Genomic DNA, 20,557 nt, shown 5'->3' on the forward strand with positions numbered 1-20,557 from the left:
AATTACTTGGATCATCTCTCTCTCTCTATATATATATATAAGAAATGGAAACCTACAAAATGAGCATGTTGCTAAATGAAACATGCTAATTTTTGGTATTTTTTTAAAATTCGACCCTATAGAAGTGTTCAGCATGATTGATTTACTAAAAATCAACACTTAGATCATGCATTTTTAGATGAAAAAAATGATATTTGGAGCCTCAAAAAACTATAAAAATTGTAGGTCATTAATTTTTTGAAATCTTATAAAAACCTATCCATGCATTGGAATCAAAGAATCCAAGAAGTGATTCTTATAAAAAACAAACTTATAGATCACATATGTATGCTCAAAATAACAAAAAAGTATCGAAAATCCATTAAAATGCTTTATTTAGCACCATACCCATTTTGTAGGTTTTCATTTTTCTATATATATATATATATATATATATATATTGGTTCTTTGTTTTGCTGCTACCAAAATAAACCAAAATTTGCATTAATTATTCGCCGTTTCGTGCAAGAATCATCCAGTTTCAATCAGACGAGAAGCCTAATTTATTGGTTCTAAAATTAAAGAATAGAGATCGGGCTTGTCGGGCCTTGTGCAGTTTACACATGGGCCTGATTAAATAATCGGGCCAGGCCTAACCCAGTTTTAATCGGGCCTCAGCTGCATTTGGCAGCCTGAGCCGGACTCGAAACAGGCCGGGTACCTGAAAGCCCGTCGGTACCCAGCCCGATGGCCACCCCTACTTTACCCTAATGCCAAACGTTGTAAGGTACCGGCCAATCAATTTAGGTCCTGAAACTCAAGCCAACCATAACCCATAGTTGGTGTTCAGTAAAGAGAGGAAGAAGATCAATGTTGCAAGAAAGGCTGGCCAACCACAGAGGTGGTATCCCATGTGGTAAGCGGGGTCCTGTGCCAAGCTGAAGTCCCAGGTTCGAATCCCTCTGCCACATGGGGCTTAAGAGATATCTAGCAGGGGTCTGCCTAACCCTAGCTTGCCTTTCAAAAAAACAAAAAAAAAAGAAAGGTTGGCTAATTTGTGGTGTGTGAGGAAGGCATGATGATAGGGTCGGGGCCATTCGGATTTTTTTGGGTATTTATTATTTGTTAATAATTCCAGGCAACCCCACCTAAGGAAATAATGTGTTTGGGTCCCATCTCTATCAAAATCCAGTTGTAAAACTCTCCACTTTCTCCTTTTGATCAGCACAGGATCTTGGTCTCAAGTGTAGGCCACCCTTGCCTCAAGAAAGCAGGAAAATGATAAAAAGAATGAGGCTTTGTTTGGGAGCCTTGCTTTGGGATATAAACATCCTTTTTATGTGTTGTCAAAGTATAGTTTTACCTAAATTTGGTGTTGAGTTGGAGTTGCCAAAAACATCCTCTTGCTAATGTTTTTGAAATGTGGTGTTGGAGTTTCCAATTCCATCCCCTCACACTGTTTGGGCAACACCATTGTTCCCTAACAATATAAGCCTAAAAACAATTTGGAATTCATCTGTCATGTATACTACTTTTCATTCAATAGAACCGAGTTTCTAACCTCATTATTTTTTTTGAAAGGCAAGCTGGGGTTAGAAAGACCCCCACCAGTTATACAATTATACCATTGGATTTTGAACCTGCAACGTCCCAACACAAGGTGACATGCACTAACTGCTCCTACCAAACAAGCAGAGCCCCCCTTGGTATTTCTAACCTCATTATTGCACTGGAGAACTGCAAATAAAATGGTTTTCAGTTTTGTTCCTTTCCTTTTTTCATACCATTTTATTATTGAATATGGCTCCTATGTGCCTATCTACCTTGAATACCAAGGTTTAGCGTCTAGGTTTACATTTACTCATTGCTTTTTTTTTAAGGCAAGCTGGGGTTAGACAGACCCCTAGCAGATATGGGCAAAATGATTCGAACCTGGGCCTTCAGCTTGGCACTCGATCCCTCTTACCACATGGGATACCTTGGTGGTTACTCATTGCTTTTTAAGTTTAATATATTTTCCTTAGTGTGTTGCACTTAGGGACCTGATCAAGACCACCCCGCCATGTGGGAGGGGGTGGGGTTGGTTGTGAGGGCGTTGAGACGAAGACACCACATCGAGCCTTGCTGGCGTACGTGTGTGTCTGTTTCTTAGGTGGGTTAAGGCAGAGCGGTCATGAACCCCACTTGGGGTTTTACCTCACAGAGGGGCAAGCCTATTAAGTGACTCAATTCTCGGCGAGGGTTCCTCATCATAAAAAAAAAAGTCCATGACAACTTGGTGAGCCTTCTTAGTGGTTGGTTCTTTGTTGGTCTTGACAAATCATGAGTCCATATCCAAAAGGGTGGCATGAATCCATATCAGAACTGTTAGCATCCTTTACCTAACCAATATCACGTTGTTACATTGTGCTCATTTTGATATTACTGCCATCGGTGACACAACAAACTTGGTATATATATACTTTCCCCTCAAAAGTTTATGAATTTCATTACTATGACGGTCAATTAAAATGTGTAACTATCAATTTCCCTAGAGGCGCATATTTTTCTAAGGAAAATGATATCATGAGCCATGAATGAGTTTGAAAAACAATTCCTAGTGATTTTTATTTGCAATGTCTACATAGCCAGCGTTTTACTCTAATGGTCCTTCAAATTTTCCAGTAAACTCCAAATATACCCTCAATTTTGTCAAATCGGCACCAGGTGATCTTGACCTTTGGTTTGAACATTTTCCTCTTTTATAGAACAAGAAAAAGAAGAAAGCACAGGGCAATAAATAAAAGGTGAAAAAGAGCCACAGAATTCAAATGTACAAGAATACCGTTTTCTAATGGCTCCTGCAAATTCAAACCTTTATGCAGAGTACAGTAAAAAAGAAAAAGGCGACCCTTCTCCTTGTCGGTTTCCTATCGCCCTACTGAGATCTCTTTTCTCTTCATGTTACATCTTCCTTTTGTGTTTTCTCTGGTGCCCACATCTTTTTTATTGCTCTGTGTGGCTTTCAACTTTTTGGGTTTCCATTTTTTTGCCTTAGCAAAGAGGTGCTGTGCAGAACATCTTTGTGGGTTTTAGTTTTGAAGGCTTTGTTGTTCACCCCCAAGATGTCTGGCTTTGTGGGTGTCTTGGTTTCAGATCCATGGCTTCAGAACCAGTTCACTCAAGTGGAGTTGAGGAGTTTAAAGTCTCATGTGAGTGGAAACCGTCATTATTTTGACTTGGGGTTTGCCCATTTATTCTTTTTTTATTGTGTTTGAATACTGATACTGGGGATTGGATGGTGGTGGCATGTTCCTCGTTTTTTTTTGGATTGGTTTATGTGTTTTAAAGTTTGTTTCTATAAGGAGGGAATGTGGTAAAGTGACAATAGGGGACCTGCCATCAAGGATGTCAAACATGAAAGAGGTGGGGAAGTCTCTGACTGAGGAGGAGAGGGCATCCTTCGTGGAACAAAATTATAAGAATATAGATGAAGTAGACTTTGAGATCTTTCTCAGGGTAAGCGTTTTCTCCTTTCCTTTTTTTAGGCGATTATTGCAAATTACGGTTTCTCAATTCTTTTTTCTTTCTTTCATTCCTTTTTTTTTTCAAAAGAAGCATAGAGCATTAACTCGTATCTAGGCCCATTGGTTAATGTTTCGTCTGAGTGTAGCGTATCTTAGACATCAAAAATTTATTCTCATTGTGGCAGTGGAAATAAGAAGGTATGGGTTTGTGATTATTGGTTTGTGAAAATTTGTGCATGACCCAGATGATCAAAATTACTGGATAACACTAAAGGCATGAGTACACGGATAAAAATCTTCTGTCAAGAAATAAAATTTAATGTATGTAATTTTACTTCCGGATTCATGCATTTTCATTATAGCATCTGCGATATGCATAAATTAGATAGATGCATGTTGGTTTTTGTACTTCATGTTACTATAGCCAGAGATTTCGCCGTACTTAGTATGATGTTCCTTTAGCCATTTTGAAATAAGGAAAGAACTCGGGGAATGATACCTCATCACTCCCTGTTTTTTTGTATTAATTCTTCCTATATTTTAATTTGAGTTAACTTTGTTTCGAAAAAAATAAATAAAGAACTAGAAGTCCTTTTACGACTCCAATTGCACAGTGTTGCCCAAGTATTTGCAGAAATATAGTCAAATAAGTTCTGGTTGATTTTGCTCTTATGGTTATTAGATTATGTTATTGATTTCAGTATGTTCTATTCCAGAACAAACGTGAACACTTTTGGCTGTAGTGAGAGCAATATGAGGATACTATGTTTAGTTGATTCGCAGTTTGTGATCATTAAATTGGTTGAGACCAATCCTGGGCTAAGTGCCCTCTCCAATATGAATTAATAGAATTGCCAATATATTCTTCATTTTTCATTGATGTCACTGTAATATTTCTTGAGAAATCCGTAGTGTCTTATCAGAAGTTTAAGTTTGGTGGTGAGTCATGAATGTTTATCTTTTTAAAGGTTCCCCTCCATCCATATATCTGCAGGTTTATTTGAGTTTACTAGAACACGTAAATGCTAGAGTTGGCAGCACAAATAACTCATCAGCATTCCTGAAGGCAGCTACAACCACCTTGTTGCACACCATTAGTGAATCAGAGAAGGCTTCTTATGTTGCTCACATCAATGGCTACCTTGGAGAAGACCAATTCTTGGAAAAATATCTTCCCATTGATCCTTTGACTAACGATCTCTTTGAAATTGCAAAAGATGGCATCCTGCTTTGGTACTTTTATGGAGTTCCCTTGTTCTTCTTGATGGAGATTTCTATATTCCTGTAGAGGTTGACATTTTTGATGACTGGTGCAGTAAGCTTATCAACGTGGCTGTTCCTGGTACTATTGACGAACGGGCAATCAACACAAAGGGGGCACTTAATGTATGGGAGAGGAATGAAAACCACACACTTTGCCTTAACTCTGCCAAAGCCATAGGATGTACAATTGTAAATATCGGAACTCAAGACTTAATAGAAGGGCGGGTAAGTTTTAGTGCTTTGGTATGTCTGTTATGGCAGCCTAAATTTATCAAGTTTGTGTATAGTATAAATATGTATTCTTCCAAAGACTCTTAACTGAGCCATTGGCAATCACTTTCATGAGCAAATTTGATTCCTACAATATGTAAGTTTCCTGGTCTAACAATAAAGAAAAAACTCTGAATTGACATTCAACTATGGAATGAATCGACTCAGGCAACTCTTTTTATTTCGAGGAGTTGCCTGATTCATTTTGCTAACTTGCACATATGCTGATTGATGTTCATGGATGCTTCTTTCACTATGACTTTATGAGTTTCATGATGTATATATTTGTTTTCCATTTTCAGCCACATCTTGTGCTTGGATTGATATCTCAAATTATCAAGGTAAACTATAATATATATATATATATATTTCAAAGTTTTCATAGGAATAATTTTCTTATTAGATTATGTTTAATTCTAAGCTAGAATAGGGGTGGAGGCAGGGTGGGTGTGGGGGTTGGTGAAGGATTTAGAGATAATGGTTTGTCTTTACAAAATAATGACTTTGGGTACGTGTCATGGTATGTCTTATACATTTGAGTTTTTTCTTAGGGCACATGCACATTATGTTCAACAGAGAAACAATTAATGTTTGATTTTTATTTATTTAATGTTAGATACAACTGCTGGCAGACCTCAACCTGAAGAAGACACCTCAACTAGTGCAGTTGGTGGATGATAGTAAGGTGAATTCACTGCAGTTTATCTCTTCCACATTTTCTCACTGACTTTTGAAATTTGCTCACTGATTCTTGTTTACCTTTATTATATGATTTGCTTCCATGATAGGACGTGGAGGAGCTTATGAACCAACCACCTGAAAAGATCTTATTGCGATGGATGAATTTTCATTTGAAGAAAGCAGGATATAAGAAAACCATAACTAACTTCTCTTCAGATGTGAAGGTAGGCAATAAAAGGTTAATTATAAAATACCTTTTTCCTTTTTCTCTCTAGTATGATGTTGCCTGTTTTAGGAAGCATGCATGTTTTAAATAAAAACGACTTTGGAGGTTGTGTATACCGGTTCTGATTTTGTTCTTATGTGCTAAACAATTTCGTTTAGAGCAACCTGCACCTTCTGCCATTTTCCTTTTCTTGTATTACTTCCTACCCTTGGGTGCGATCATGCAAGCACTAATGGCTAGGATCCCGTTAGAACTCTTGAAGGTAATGCTTGGCTGAGAGTAGAGTTGAGATGGTTGACCTCCTGGGAAGTCCTTGTGTTGCATCCGTTTTATAAGTTGGTGGCATTTTTTACTTCCCATCCATCAGTATTTAACTTCTCTTGGCAAAATTTCAATAATAACTTTACCAACTTATAACAAACAAGATTCATCTTCCATATATGATTTCATACACAATGAGCATTACACTAGTAAATTCTTCTTTCTGTAAACTTTCACAGGTACAATATAACCTTATTTGAGAAGGCCCCCTTTACTTATAGTTTAAATAACTTTTTCCTGCTAACTGGTTCAAAAAAATTTCTAAATGCTGGGCAGGACTTATTGTCAGACGGTTTAAGTTAATCTTGATGTGATGATTTCTGTTTCTTCAGGATGGAGAGGCTTATGCTATCCTATTGAATGTGCTTGCACCGGAACATAGTAAAAACTCTATTCTTGATGTAAAGGATCCCATTGAAAGGGCAAAGCTAATTCTTGAACATGCCGACAGAATGGGTTGCAAGAGATATTTGTCCCCCAGGGATATTGTAGATGGCTCACCAAATCTAAATCTTGCATTTGTTGCCCACATTTTCCAGCATAGGTGAGAAAAAAGTTTTCCTTTAAGTGATTAGTATTCTATAAGGTGATTGACTTGGTCATTTGCAATCTTTATTAATTATCTTCAAGATTTTAGCATTCTATTTTAGTCATGTTAAAAAAAACTCAACACTTTACTAAATCTATCTATTTAGAATTGTTATCAAATAAAAGATATCTATGGTGCCTTTGCATGGTAATGTTGTATGGTGGAACTTTCTGTTGTTTTTGTTGTTATCTTTTTAATGTCTGACTATTTGAAATAGATAGTAAGTTGAAATTCTTTGCAGGACACGTCCATGTGCCTACATGAGGCAATTATTATGACTATAACATTAATGTTGAAAACTTGAAATAGTACATGGCCTTCCATGAGTATGCACACTGTAATCAGATTGTTCCGCATGATTTTTTTCCTGAGTTGTTTTTTTACTGACTATTAAGTTTACTGGAAATATCTGTAACATTTTCAATTCATGGCTCTGGTTTAACATTGACTAAACTAATGATTCCCTAGGAATGGTTTGTCATCTCGCTCTGATCAAACCCCTCTTGTCACTGAGGCTATTCCAGAAGATGTGCTAGTTTCCAGGGAAGAGAAATCTTTTCGACTCTGGATCAATAGTCTTGGAAATTCTACCTATATCGACAATGTCTTTGAAGATGTTAGAAATGGGTGAGGCGGCCACTCTTATATATTTCTACTAAAGTAAATTGTTAAGTTGCTGCTTCCAGAGATCTTTGCAACAGTGAACTTTTGTATGTGCAGGTGGATCCTTCTAGAGGTTCTTGACAAGATATCACCAGGAATTGTTAACTGGAAACATGCAACAAGGCCTCCAATTAAAATGCCATTCAGAAAAGTGGAGAACTGTAACCAGGTTGTGAGGATTGGTAAACAATTGAAATTTTCCCTTGTTAATGTTGCTGGAAATGACATCGTTCAAGGAAATAAGAAACTTATTCTTGGTAAGCCCCTGTGCCTTTTTGCTTCTTCGCGCTGAAGAAAATTTTTGTAAAGTTCTGTCTTCTGGAGCAATAAGCTTTTGAATTTTTTGTAACTATGAAATTGCACACATTAAACATTGATTTTGACTTTTAAGAATTTTACAAACTAGTGAATGCTAGGGAGCTACAATCATGCAACCTGAGTTCCACATAAATTGTTAGAGGCATTAGATTGCTTATAATCAACAATCAAAATCATGGCTTATATTGTTAGAAACATTTTAAGCTATTTGTAATTTACCTTAGTGTTTACTTTTTTTTTGCATTAGATATTGATTTTGACTTTTAAGAGTTTTACAACCTAGTGAATGCCAAGGAGCTACCATCATGCAACTTGAGTTCCACATAAACTGTTAAAAGCATTAGATTGCTTATAATCAGCAATCAAAATCGTGGCTTAAATTGTTAGTAACATTTTAATACGTGAGTTATTTATCCTTTACCTTAGTGTTTACCTTTGTTTTTGTTGAACTCTATTTTTCCAGCTTTTCTGTGGCAACTGATGCGCTGCAACATTCTCCAGCTCTTAAAGAACCTGCGACGTCATTCCAGTGGCAGAGAGATGACAGATTCAGATATCCTGATCTGGGCTAATGCTAAAGTTAAGGGCTCAGGAAGAAATTCTAAAATGGAGAGCTTCAAGGTATGCTTGACTCACCTCTGAAAATGAAACGACAAAACATTGGGGGCACTATTTCTCCTTTAAATGTGGTATATATCAGGCTTGAACCAATTGTGTGCCATTATCTTTCACAAATGTACAGGACAAGAATCTTGCAAATGGAATATTTATCCTTGAGCTTCTTAGTGCAGTGGAGCCTCGAGTGGTGAATTGGAAACTTGTCACAAAAGGAGAAAATGGTAATCTAATATTTTCATAATTGTGGGGTGTCTGCTGTGTTTGTTATGCTTGTTTTAATTCTATATAGTTGTATATTGTAGGATTTTTCAATATTCATGTAAATAGAAATTGCTATGTATTTTCGTATATTCAATAAATGCTCTTCTAAAATTATACTGGATAAACACTCTTTTGAAATTATACTGTCTGTTTCCTCTTCATTCTCTTCGAATTGATCAGTTGCAGGATAATTGGAAGCAAAAAGAATAAAAAGAACTTTCTGACAAATCCTTTTTGGGAGGTTATTGAACTAAGGGCCATTAGATAATGATATATGATCAGTCCTTGTCAACTAGTATTTGGCATTTTATCCTAGTGCACATGGCTTGAATTGTTTGAAAAACAATTTTCTATTCATTCTACTTATCCTCTTCACTAAATCAAAGTCCATGTTAGATTGCAAGTAAATTATGTTGTTGACCTTATTATTTGAAGGCAACTTTGAACATTCTGCCTTACTTTGCTCCAGTTGAGAGTAGTTTTGGGATTCATTTCCTTTTGGGTTGCATAGTTTGCATACTGTTCCAGTGGTAAATGTGTTTGACACTTTCTGAAGTTCAAGGTTTCTTTTCAACGTTGTTGCTATAGAGAAATAATATTAGTGTATTACTATGTTGTGTACTACCATTCATGTAAATACTCTAATTTATAGGGGCATTTTAATCCATTTCGTATAGAAAGTTAGAGAGTGGGGTTGACCCTTATATTATTATAGCCTCTTTCCTTTCGGGACTGCCTCTCCATGCTCTCTATCTATTCTTGCTTTGATAGTTGCGTGATTTCAAATAGAAGAATTAGTATGTCAAAACATTTTTTTTTTCAGAATATGAAATTTTCACAAAAATAGCGCCTGTGCTTGGATACAAGTTGTTTTTGAAGTTTAGATGCATTTTGCTTCTTTCCCTTATGCACTATGTTTCTCTTTTCAGATGCAAAGCACACCTTTCCTGCACACATGTGGGCATTCACATGCAGCACACGCATATTCTACAGTAAATTTTATCAACTTTTTAAGCACATTAGAGCTTCAACCTACACGGGCTGATAGCCTAGTTTGGCAAGCTTGGGCTTGTGGCTAAATACCACAGCTAAATTAGTACACTATATAATGGAGGCGACTGGCAAGGTTTGAGATGAATCATGGATTCATACAGCATACTTTACTCCAATTCACCCCCCATTTACTTCACTACTAATAAACATACTTTAGACTAAATAGCATCTTGCAGCGGTATTTAATGTTTTGGGATATCCATGCAGATGAAGAGAAAAAGATGAATGCTACCTACATTATTAGTGTTGCAAGAAAACTTGGATGCTCTATTTTCCTATTGCCAGAAGATATTATGGAGGTGATTTAGTTTATAGTTCATTTCACCATTTTTTTTCTTATTATAATGGTTTGCTTGGTTTCTATGGTTACTTATCGTTTGATCAATAGGTGAACCAGAAGATGATGCTTACTCTTACAGCTAGTATCATGTATTGGAGCCTCAAACAGCCTTTGGAAGAAACATATTCTGCAGCTTCAGATAGTGAAAATGGTAGCTCAGCAGAGAGTTTGTCAACTTTGACTATTGATGACAGTGCCTCTGAGACTTCTTTGGAGGACAATGCTAATGTACAACTCAATCAGTCGCAAGAAAATTGGATATAAGTTTTTTTAATAAATGTTTTAGAGTTTTAATTAAATCTTTAGCGACAATTCCGATAGAAATCTTATATTTTTTCAAATACCGGAGTTACCTAGGCAAATTATAAAATGTTTAGAAGTGTAAAATGACGTAAATTGTCTCTCTCTATATATAGTAATGCGTATCTTTTAGATAATTTATCTCCCAGACCTCTTTAAAAAACATATTTGTGCAAGTTTTTTGCATAATCCAAACCTGTAGATGTGTTTATCATTGCTTATTTTCTAAAAACATGTTTTAGGTTGAATCAATTTAACAAGAATTTTTTATTTCTAGTTAATCAATTTTTTTGGTGCAATATATACCATTATTTTTTCATTGAGCTAAAAGCGTACCTAAAAATAAAAAGCTCTTAAACTAATACGTTTTCTGCTAAATAAAGCATAGAGATCACATCTATGAGTATAGATTAAACAAAGAAACACATGCAAATATATTTTTTAAAGGGGTTTGAGATGGTTTGGGAGATAAATGGTTCGGAAGATACACAAAGCACACACACACATTATATATATATATATATATATATATATAATAAGTCTCTGGCGATGGATGTGCACATGGCATCAATGAGTTCATAAAATCAGTATCTTATTGTTTATATATTTTTGAAGTTAACCTAACTTTACAGATATGATCTACATAGTATGTTTTGTGTGGATCGGTTTTTGAATCACTGGAATCTGATGTGTGTGCAGGTTTTCTTAGTAATTCAAAAATCAATGACCATAAATGCAACAAAATAACACAATCCAAGGGTCGATCTCTAACAAATTGACTAAGATGAACAGGTGCACGTTGAGATTGAGTAAAAAAAATTGCACTTGAGTTTCAACTCATTGATACCATTTGCACATTTTCACCAGGGAAATATAAAGGGTAACTGCTTTCACTGTTCCGTGTCTATCGCACTTACGGGGCTTTTTAAGGATTATTTTTGTTTTTCAAAAACATGGCCATTAGGTTTTTATGAGGTTTGAAAATTGATGGTGTAAATTTTTTATAAATATCAAACAAATCATGTTTTTTTATTGAAAAACATATGTTTCCTAGCAAAACAACCATGTTAGGGTCAGATTTGCAAAAAACCTGAAAACCTCTTGTTCACTCATGGTAGGTACGAAACGGAGTAAGCAGCTATCTATCTATTTATATATATAGTCACTAGAATATGAAAACTAGAAATATGGGCATTTCCAATACTTTTTTTGTAAATCCAACCATATGGATGTGCTTGGAATGGTGAATTTGCTAAGTATCAACCATTGGATCATGTATTTTTGATGAAAAAATGATTTTTAAATGCTTGAATATTTATGAAGATTATGAGCTATTGATTTTAAAGCCTTAAAAAAATCTCTTTTATGCATTAAAATCGGATGATTTAAGAGCGAGTTCTTATAAAACCAAGCATGTAGATCACACCCGTAGAGTCAGATTCAAGAGAAAAGAACAAAAAAATTCAGGAAAATCACGATTCACACATTATTTTCATATTTTTAGTTTACACACACTATATATTGCTTAGGTCCCTTTTTCTTAGGTCTCGTTAGGCCCCTTCAAAAATCATAGGTTTAAGTATTTTTTCTCACGTCTAACACGAACCAGCTTTTGGATTGCCAGAATCTGACCTGTATACATGTTTTTCCAGATCCAAAATCAATGGCTATAAAGGTACCGATTTTTCTCGGCTCATAAAATCATGTTTTTTCATCAAAAAAACATGATCCAAGAATCTATTTCCACTAAATCGATCATGCTGACAGTTCAGATTTATCATAAAACATTTAAAACGTATAGGTCAGAATGGGGCAATTGGGCCTAATATGTTCAGTTATATATATAGCCGACTGATGGCTTTTGTGTTTGCCAAAAATAGATGCCCGTTGAGTGCCCATTGCGTGCACCTTGCGTTAACTTTTGAAGCACTGCTAAAGGGTCCAACAACTTTTTACCCTTTAGAGGCACTTTTTGAAGCGCTACTAAGGGGCCACTTAACACAGGATGTGCGCAGCGCACGCCCATTTGCATCAGGCACATTTGCGTTAGGCAACTATCACTTTTTGTGTATATGTATAGTCATTAGAATATGAGAAGTAATGTGTGAGTTGCTATTTTTATTGGAGTTTTTGTTCTTTTCTCTTAAATCTAACCACACGGATGTGATATAAATGCTTGGTTTTATAAGAACCAGCTCTTGAATCATCCAATTTTGATGCATAAACTAGATTTTTTGAGGCTTTAGAATCAATGACTCGATCTTTATAAATATTAAATCATTCAAAAATCACAATTTTCATCAAAAATACAAGATCTAATGGTTGATTCCTAGCAAATTCACCATGCCAAGCACATCCACATGGCTGGATTTGCAAAAAAAGTGTTGGAAATAATCATTAGAATATGAGAATTGAAGCATGAGATCTAGAATACTAGAACTAAAAATATGGGCATTTCCAACATTTCTTTTTGAAATTGACAAGAAAATCCAATGCAAAATTTACAAAGAAGTCATTTTAAGGGCATATGTTGTCTTAAAATCAATTGTGCACATTATAAGAATGCATGAATGGTTATATATATATATATATATATATATATATATATATATATATATATATATATATATATATATATATATATATATATATAGAGAGAGAGAGAGAGAGAGAGAGAGAGAGAGAGAGAGAGAGAGAGACCTAGCAGGGCTGTCCATTGCTGATGATGGACTGCCTACAATGCATAGCGCACGCATCGCATGCATCATATGATGCACCCATGTGGAAACAGTTCTTAGCAGCGGTTAATGTCACCGTTAGAAGATCTTTTGTGGGCCTCTCGCCTGCGTAGGCAGCTGTGTTATATCGTTCACACTATTTATCTCCCAAACTGTCCCAAACCCTTTTAGAAAACATACTTGCATGTGTTTTTTGTTTAATCTAAATCGATAAATGTTATCTCTGCGCTTTATTTTGCAGAAAACATGTACTAGCTGGTTTAAGTTTTTTTGATATTTAAATGTGAAAATAAAAAAAAATCAACTATACATATTCTACTAAAAAAATTGATTAACTAAAATTCAAGAATTATTATTATTAAATTGATTCAATCTAAAGCATGTTTTTTAGGAAATAAACAATGATAAACACATCTACAAATTTGGATTATGCAAAAAAATTTTTTTTTACACAAATATGTTTTTTAAAGAGATCTAAGACAACCTGAGAGATAAATGGTATGGAAGATACACATTTCTCTCTCTCACACATCAAACACACAAAGAGTGAACCTTCCCATAGAAAAATTTGAAGCTTTTGAAAGAAAGAAGAATTGGACGACACCGAGAGTAGTGGCACCCGTAACTTCAATAGCCAGAAGATTGTTTTCCTTAAGGTGCTTGAGCAGAATGTGTTTTAGAATTAAAAATGCTCTAAAATCGAGATTAGCTCTATGTTGTGGCCAGTGAAGAATAGTGAGGCTACAAACAAAATACCTGCATGGAGCTCCTGTTAACAAGGTAAACTGGAACGGGACATGAAATTTGTGTGGACAAAAGTCAGGGAAGTACCTAAATAAAACAGTGGACAATGGTTAAGATAGGACTTGGTCATTCATAATCGTCTTTCATAATCCATGAGGCTCGAGACGGGCCATACCATTCGTTAGAAAAAGAGAAAACCACCTTCTCCACCATTAATTTTCTTTTGCTTTGATGTAGATTGGGTTGGGATTCAGAGCAGAGCAGAGCATCTTAGTAGCTTGGTCTACCATTAATACATCTCTTTGTTCATCCAACCAGATTTGTACTTTTATCGTCACAAGGAAATCTCTCTCTCTCTCTCTCTCTCTTGCTGTCTAGTCAATCTTTCTTATGAGTTAGTTGTACAAAACAAAAAGTGCCTCGAGTGCCTCAACTCGACATGATTTGGAATCATAATGATTTTCTGATTCCAAATCCCAGGGCAATCCTGAGATTTGAAATCTCATGGGTTGCCATGATTTCTAGTCAAATAATTCCAGATCTGCCTGAAATCTCATGTTTGTTTAAAACATGAGATTTGAGGCTTTTAGACCCCTAAGGTTTCTTGATGGAGTTAGTGAAATCTTCTAATTCACTCGAGTTTCCTTTTAAAACTAATTAACAAGGGGCAATGCAATTCCTAGTTCAATACAAGCATTTGATAAAACACCTGTTCTTTCTGCAACTCGATTTGCTATATAATTGGAAATCACAAGCTATATATATATATATATATATATATATATATATATATATATATATATATATATAAAAGAGTATCATCAGATGCGCTGAGCATCCAATGCGGCCATCACGTTCGATTACATTTTTTTTGGCCTTTAGCGACATTTTGGGTGAAAAAACAACCTTTAGTGGTGGTCCAAGACAGCTGCTAAAGGTAAAAAAGATGCAAATTTTTTTGCACGGTTGATTGCACGTGCAAGATCAACGATGCAAAAGTATCCAAAAAGGCATCAGACCTATAGGTTGTATATTCTCAATTAAAACTTATTGATGTATTCAACATAGTTTATTTGATAGGAATCATGCTTTGGATCATTATTTTTGTACATAAAAGTTTGATTTTTTTAAGTCATGAAATTTTGATACATTGTGAGGAGTTGATTTTTAAAGGTCTTAAAAAACATGCATATATGCTATAATCACTTGATCCAAATCTTGTTTTGTACTAAATAATGTTTATAGTTCATATCTATAGGGTTTGATTAACTAGAAAGTTCAAGAAATTTGACAATCTAAAGCTTCTATTAGGTGAGAGGAGCACCATATCATTATATATATAGAAAAATGGAAAGCTACCCGATGCCATCCATGCCCGACCCTTACTAGATGATTTTCTTTCAAAATTTTTTATATTTTTTCTAAATTCTAACCTTATAAATGCATTCTACATGCTTGTTTTCATAGGGATCACGTTTTGGATCATTTGATTCTGAAGCTTGGATAGGTTTTTGTAAGGTTTCAAAATCAACATTCTACACTTTTTTAAAACTTTTAAAGCTCCAAAAACCATTTTTCATCCAAAATGAATGAACCAAGAGTCAATTTCTAGTGACTCAATCATACATAACACATCTGTAAGGTTAGATTTAAAAAAAAACATTAGATACGGGTCAGGTTTATTACCATTATATATATATATATATATATATATATATATATATATATATATATATATTAACTGAACATATTAGGCCCCATTTCTCATTCTGTCCCATAGTTTTGAAGTGTTTTATGATAAATATGATCCGTTAGATGTGTTTAGCATGCTAAATTTAGTGGGAATCAACTCTTGGATCATGTTTTTTTGATGAAAATATATATTTTTATGAGTTGAAAAAAACTGGTAACTTTATAACCATTGATTTTGGATCATCGGATTCAAAATCCGGTTCCCATTTAACAAAACCTATAGATCACATTTATGATGTGAGAAAAAATAGCAAAAAAATGCGAATGTAAGGGGGGAAGAACGAGATAGCGGCCAGAACCAGCGCATTACTAGTAACACCAAAAATGTAATCCAACTTTTTAGGATTTTTTTTAAATACACAACGAAAACAATTGATTGCAGTTGAAAAATCTAGGGGAATTACAGATAAATGCATCTTAAACCAAGTTAAAAAAATAAAACAATTCCATCAAGTTTTAATAATTATTACATCAAAGAGTTTCAAAATGCAATAAGAAACATAAAATCAAATAAAGATGGATCCCAGATCAGCAAAAAAGAGGTGAAAACCATAACTCCCGTCGTAGCACCTCGTAACAACTCCCAATCATTCTTCCTGACCTAAAAAATAACAATTATTTGAGAGGGGTCAAATTCCACAAGCCTAAGTAAGAAATCTCTTTCTAAGGCACATAAGAACATAATAGAGTTTATACAAACCAAAAATACATTAAAGTTTAAAAAAAGAGTATTTAACACAAACATCATTTCATTCATGTAAGCACTGCAATAAGCAAAATGTAAACCTATGCAATAATGATTTTGTTACACTTGATTAACCCCCTACGATTACACATAGTTTGAATATATCGATACAAATGAGATTAATGATGAATCTATTATTCTTTAAGTGGTTCAATACCCCAGTTGACTATGTAGATCAGATTCCAAAAAAGATAATATAATGATTGAGAGATAACTCTTAAAGGCTAAGATAACAAGATGCATTTTCTACATCAGTTTTTGGACTTACCTACATAGGATTTAATTTTGATAGTTCAGGTCTTCAAACTTTTATGGGCGAATGACCGTTGAGCTATTGCCACTCGTAGTATGATAAAGAATGTTGTATGTTTCAACAACAACCCACAAAGTTTATAACATCTATCCTCTCTAAGGTAGCCCAACACTAGATGGGTATCCAAATCTTAATAATTTGGTTAATTCAGAACTACTTTAATTGCCTCTATTGAGCAACCCAAGGTTTCGAGAACTTAAGTACCACACCCGGGTACAAAGAAAACATGCTTGTAAGGCAATAGGGTTGACTACTCAAAAGATGTAGTCCAACAACCAGATTTTTATTTAGTATGTTAACAACACCTATCTAGTAGGATCGTGGTGTATTTAAACTAACGAGTGTCAGAGACAATGCCACAATACGTTTAAACCAGCCAAGCATCACTATTATATGTTGTGTACATGCAACTTATGAGATTTTATGTCTTGGGTGTACCCATGATATCTCACAGGTCAGTGTCGACCACCAACCGAGTTTGGGTCCAATCACACAAGTGTGCTCAAGGTCACCATTGTTATAGAGTTCGCATGACATACACATAAAGTCACAAGTGCTCATGTGACAATGTGATGGTTCTGCGAAACCCTAGCCTCATTGTTGAACCTTAGCGTAATCTTGCAAACACTCATTCCAGTGCAACATTATTTATAATAATATATTCAATAGAATAAGGTCTGCCCGATCATGCTAAATAATTTTTGAAGCATTTTCAAATGAATCAAACATCACAATTCTCATAATATACATTTAGTAAAACCTTTCAAGGAAGTAATTCATTCACTTGAGCAATAAAATAATAAATAAACCAAATTTGCAAAATATACTCGATCTATTGTTTCACATGAAATGACACCCAAAACTATCAGTTTCCACTTTTCTTTGTGTTACCGTCAAGATCAAGCATTTAAGATATGTATTTGATTGAACTTATGCATATCCGATAAACATGCACATTCAACAAATAACCAATTATTATTTTTATTAATTTGAAACTTGCCCCTTTGCGGTAATGAAATGCATAGGATATATATATATATATATATATATATATATATATATATATATATATATATATATATATATATATATATATATATATATATTCGTTGGCTCATCATATGCATATATATCTTTAGTAAACTGGCTATGATGAACCAGTGCCGGTTCAATTGCACACCATCATAGGTAAACAAGGTATGCTATTTCAAAACTCTTTTTTTTTTTGCAGAGATTGCAGCAGGGCAGATTGTTGTTGTAGTCCTCAAGGGCACGCTGGCAGGGTAGTATACCCTACCGATCTTCAATTATAGGAGGAGAACAAGAGCTGGGATCATTCAATCCCGCCTGCGCTACTGCTACTGCACCCGAGGGAGCAACAATGACTGCCACTCTGCTAACATAGCAGACTCAGCCTACTGTGTTCAACAAGCACCGAGAGTTGCTCCAACAGAAATGGTCAGCTGGGCTAGGCAGCCTAGCCGGTCTAGAATTGAGCACTATTTTTTTTGGTTTGGCAGACCCCAACAACCCTGCAACAGTGTCTGCAAAGGCAGCACGTGGCCACGGTTGGGGTCAGTGTGACCCCAGAGAACTGTGCTCAGCAGGGCACAAGATGCCCTATTGTGCACAATAGTCGTTGGCCGCCAACAACTTGCAACAACAGGCTAGCCTGACAAACCCTAGTCTGATGCACCTTGGTGATGACAGTCATAGCAGCATCGGCAGGGTGCTGCCTCCCTTGCTGTGCACGCTGTGCCCAGTCCAAGGCCAGATGGCACGTGTCAGTCTGCTCATGCTGGGTCATGCGGGTTAGGCTAGGTCAGACCGGGTCAGGCAGGATTAGACCGGCCAAGATGGTTGTGTCTGATTACCACCATCACCGCAACTAGAACAAGGGCTGGGGTTGAGTAGATCAGACCTTGACCCATTCTCGCTATAATATATATATATATATATGATTCAATCATAAAAACACATAGTGTACACAATAAAGTGCAAGGACTACAAATCAATCATGAATGCATTTCTAATATCATGCACTTAAAAGAAGCAGACATGTAAATCAATGATGCTTTAACTTACAAATAATGCTCATGAATTAAACACATGATAATGCATAAATAAACTTTATCTTTAATTTTTTTTACAATGATGATTAGAAAGAAAATTAAGAACCTTATATTCAGAATGCATATATTATAGCGTAATTATTTTCAATATATATATATATATATATCATTTCAAAGGTTCCAATCCTATACAAATGTTGTGGGTTTTAAATGCACTTAATATGATGTTGATCCCACATGCTGGCCCAATAATCACGCACTCTTAAAAAGAGTTCCTACCTTGGTGTATGGAAAGAATAAGCGAATCAAGTTCAAGTTGCACGCATAAATCCGAACCTGCCCACCAAGCTCCAATAGTGGAGTTCTTTCACTCAGCTGGTCGATATAAGGGAGAGATGATTAGAGAATGAGAAAGAAGAAGAGAGGGAGAAAAAGTAAATCGTTAGATAGGAGAGGGTTTGAGGGAAAGAAGAGTTATAGAAAGAGAGAGGGAGAGATGAGGAAGAGTTTTGGAAGGAGGGAGGGGCGCCACCCTCTTTCCCTTTGGGTCTCTGGCTCTCACAAGATAATTCTCTTTTTTATTTCTTTCCCATCTTTTATCTCTTTCTAACTTATTTTTTTTTACTTAATTTATGGTATATAAGTTTTATCATTATCTTTCTTTCTAAGTATACACACACACATCTCTCTCTCTCTCTCTCTCTCTCTCTATATATATATATATATATATATATATATATATATATATATATATATATATATATATATATATATATATATATATAGAGAGAGAGAGAGAGAGAGAGAGAGAGAGAGAGAGAGAGAGAGAGAGAGAGGTTGATCCTTTCTTTGAAGGCAGTCCCACGGGGAGGCAACCCACATTTGCTTAAGTTATCACACTTCATTCTCTTTTTGTTTTAGGGAAACTAGATTAGGTGAGTGATTATCTTAATTTAGAATTTTAGAAAATTGTGATCCTATCATATATATATATATATTATTTATTTATTTTTGAAGATATAATTTATCTAACAAGGTAGGTGAGTCCCGGGGGATGAGCCACCTTACCTCTCTATACTCTCAAGATTTTGAATCCTCATATTTTATATTTGGGTCAAAATCCAATTTTGATCCTTTCTATTAGGATTGGGATCTCTCCATATTCAGTCTTGGATTGGATTTTAGATCCTCTTGAGATCCAGACCCAAGTACTAGATTCAATTACCCAAGGTCCATATCCGATCTTTGACCCAAACACCAACATAAATGGGCAGGATTCAAATTTTCAGTTTTGAATTCCTTGAATCCTTAATTTCACTAAATCTCATAATTTAAATAATAACAATATTATTCTAAAATTTTGCATAACCTCTTAATTAAAAATTTACAAAATTCATAGGTCGTACATTTCTCTCTCTCTTTATATACATAGAGAGAGTTGCTTACCACTTTTCTGGCCTATTGCTAGCCCGAGTGTTTTTAGGTTGTTTTTTGCAAATTTGATGCTCTAAATGTGTTTGAAATGGGCAATTTGCTAAGAAACTACGCTTGGATCATTTTTTTTTTTTTTTTGATAAAAAACATGAATTTTTAAGCCTTTAGTGTTCAGTTGTTTAAAATTTATGAAAACCTACGTACTTATCAGAATCAGGCAATCCAAGAGTCAATTCCTATAAAACCAAGCACATTTGTAAAGTCAATTTAAAGAAAACTCTTCAATAGCCCAGTAAACTGGCGATAGGCCAAAAAAGTGGCTGGCAGCTGCCACCTATTATATATATAATAACTTAGCAAAAATCATTTTT

At 35.0% G+C, this 20,557-nt stretch overlaps 1 protein-coding gene across 1 annotated transcript; it reads left to right on the plus strand.

Annotated features, from left to right (window-relative positions):
- The first annotated feature begins 2,999 nt into the window (after positions 1 to 2,999).
- On the plus strand, positions 3,000 to 10,409 carry LOC149811596 (fimbrin-2-like). Its single transcript, XM_089992738.1, has 14 exons — positions 3,000 to 3,170; positions 3,310 to 3,477; positions 4,480 to 4,718; positions 4,802 to 4,973; positions 5,321 to 5,359; positions 5,635 to 5,703; positions 5,807 to 5,923; positions 6,579 to 6,790; positions 7,304 to 7,462; positions 7,556 to 7,755; positions 8,280 to 8,437; positions 8,559 to 8,655; positions 9,956 to 10,047; positions 10,137 to 10,409. Exons 1-14 carry the CDS (start codon positions 3,084 to 3,086, stop codon positions 10,350 to 10,352), a joined length of 2,025 nt encoding a protein of 674 aa, XP_089848864.1. The 5' UTR covers positions 3,000 to 3,083; the 3' UTR covers positions 10,353 to 10,409.
- The last annotated feature ends 10,148 nt before the right edge of the window (positions 10,410 to 20,557 follow it).

This window comes from Nuphar pumila, chromosome 17 (genome assembly GCF_984573655.1).
Source record: "Nuphar pumila chromosome 17, dmNupPumi1.hap1.1, whole genome shotgun sequence".
Taxonomy (NCBI): domain Eukaryota; kingdom Viridiplantae; phylum Streptophyta; class Magnoliopsida; order Nymphaeales; family Nymphaeaceae; genus Nuphar; species Nuphar pumila.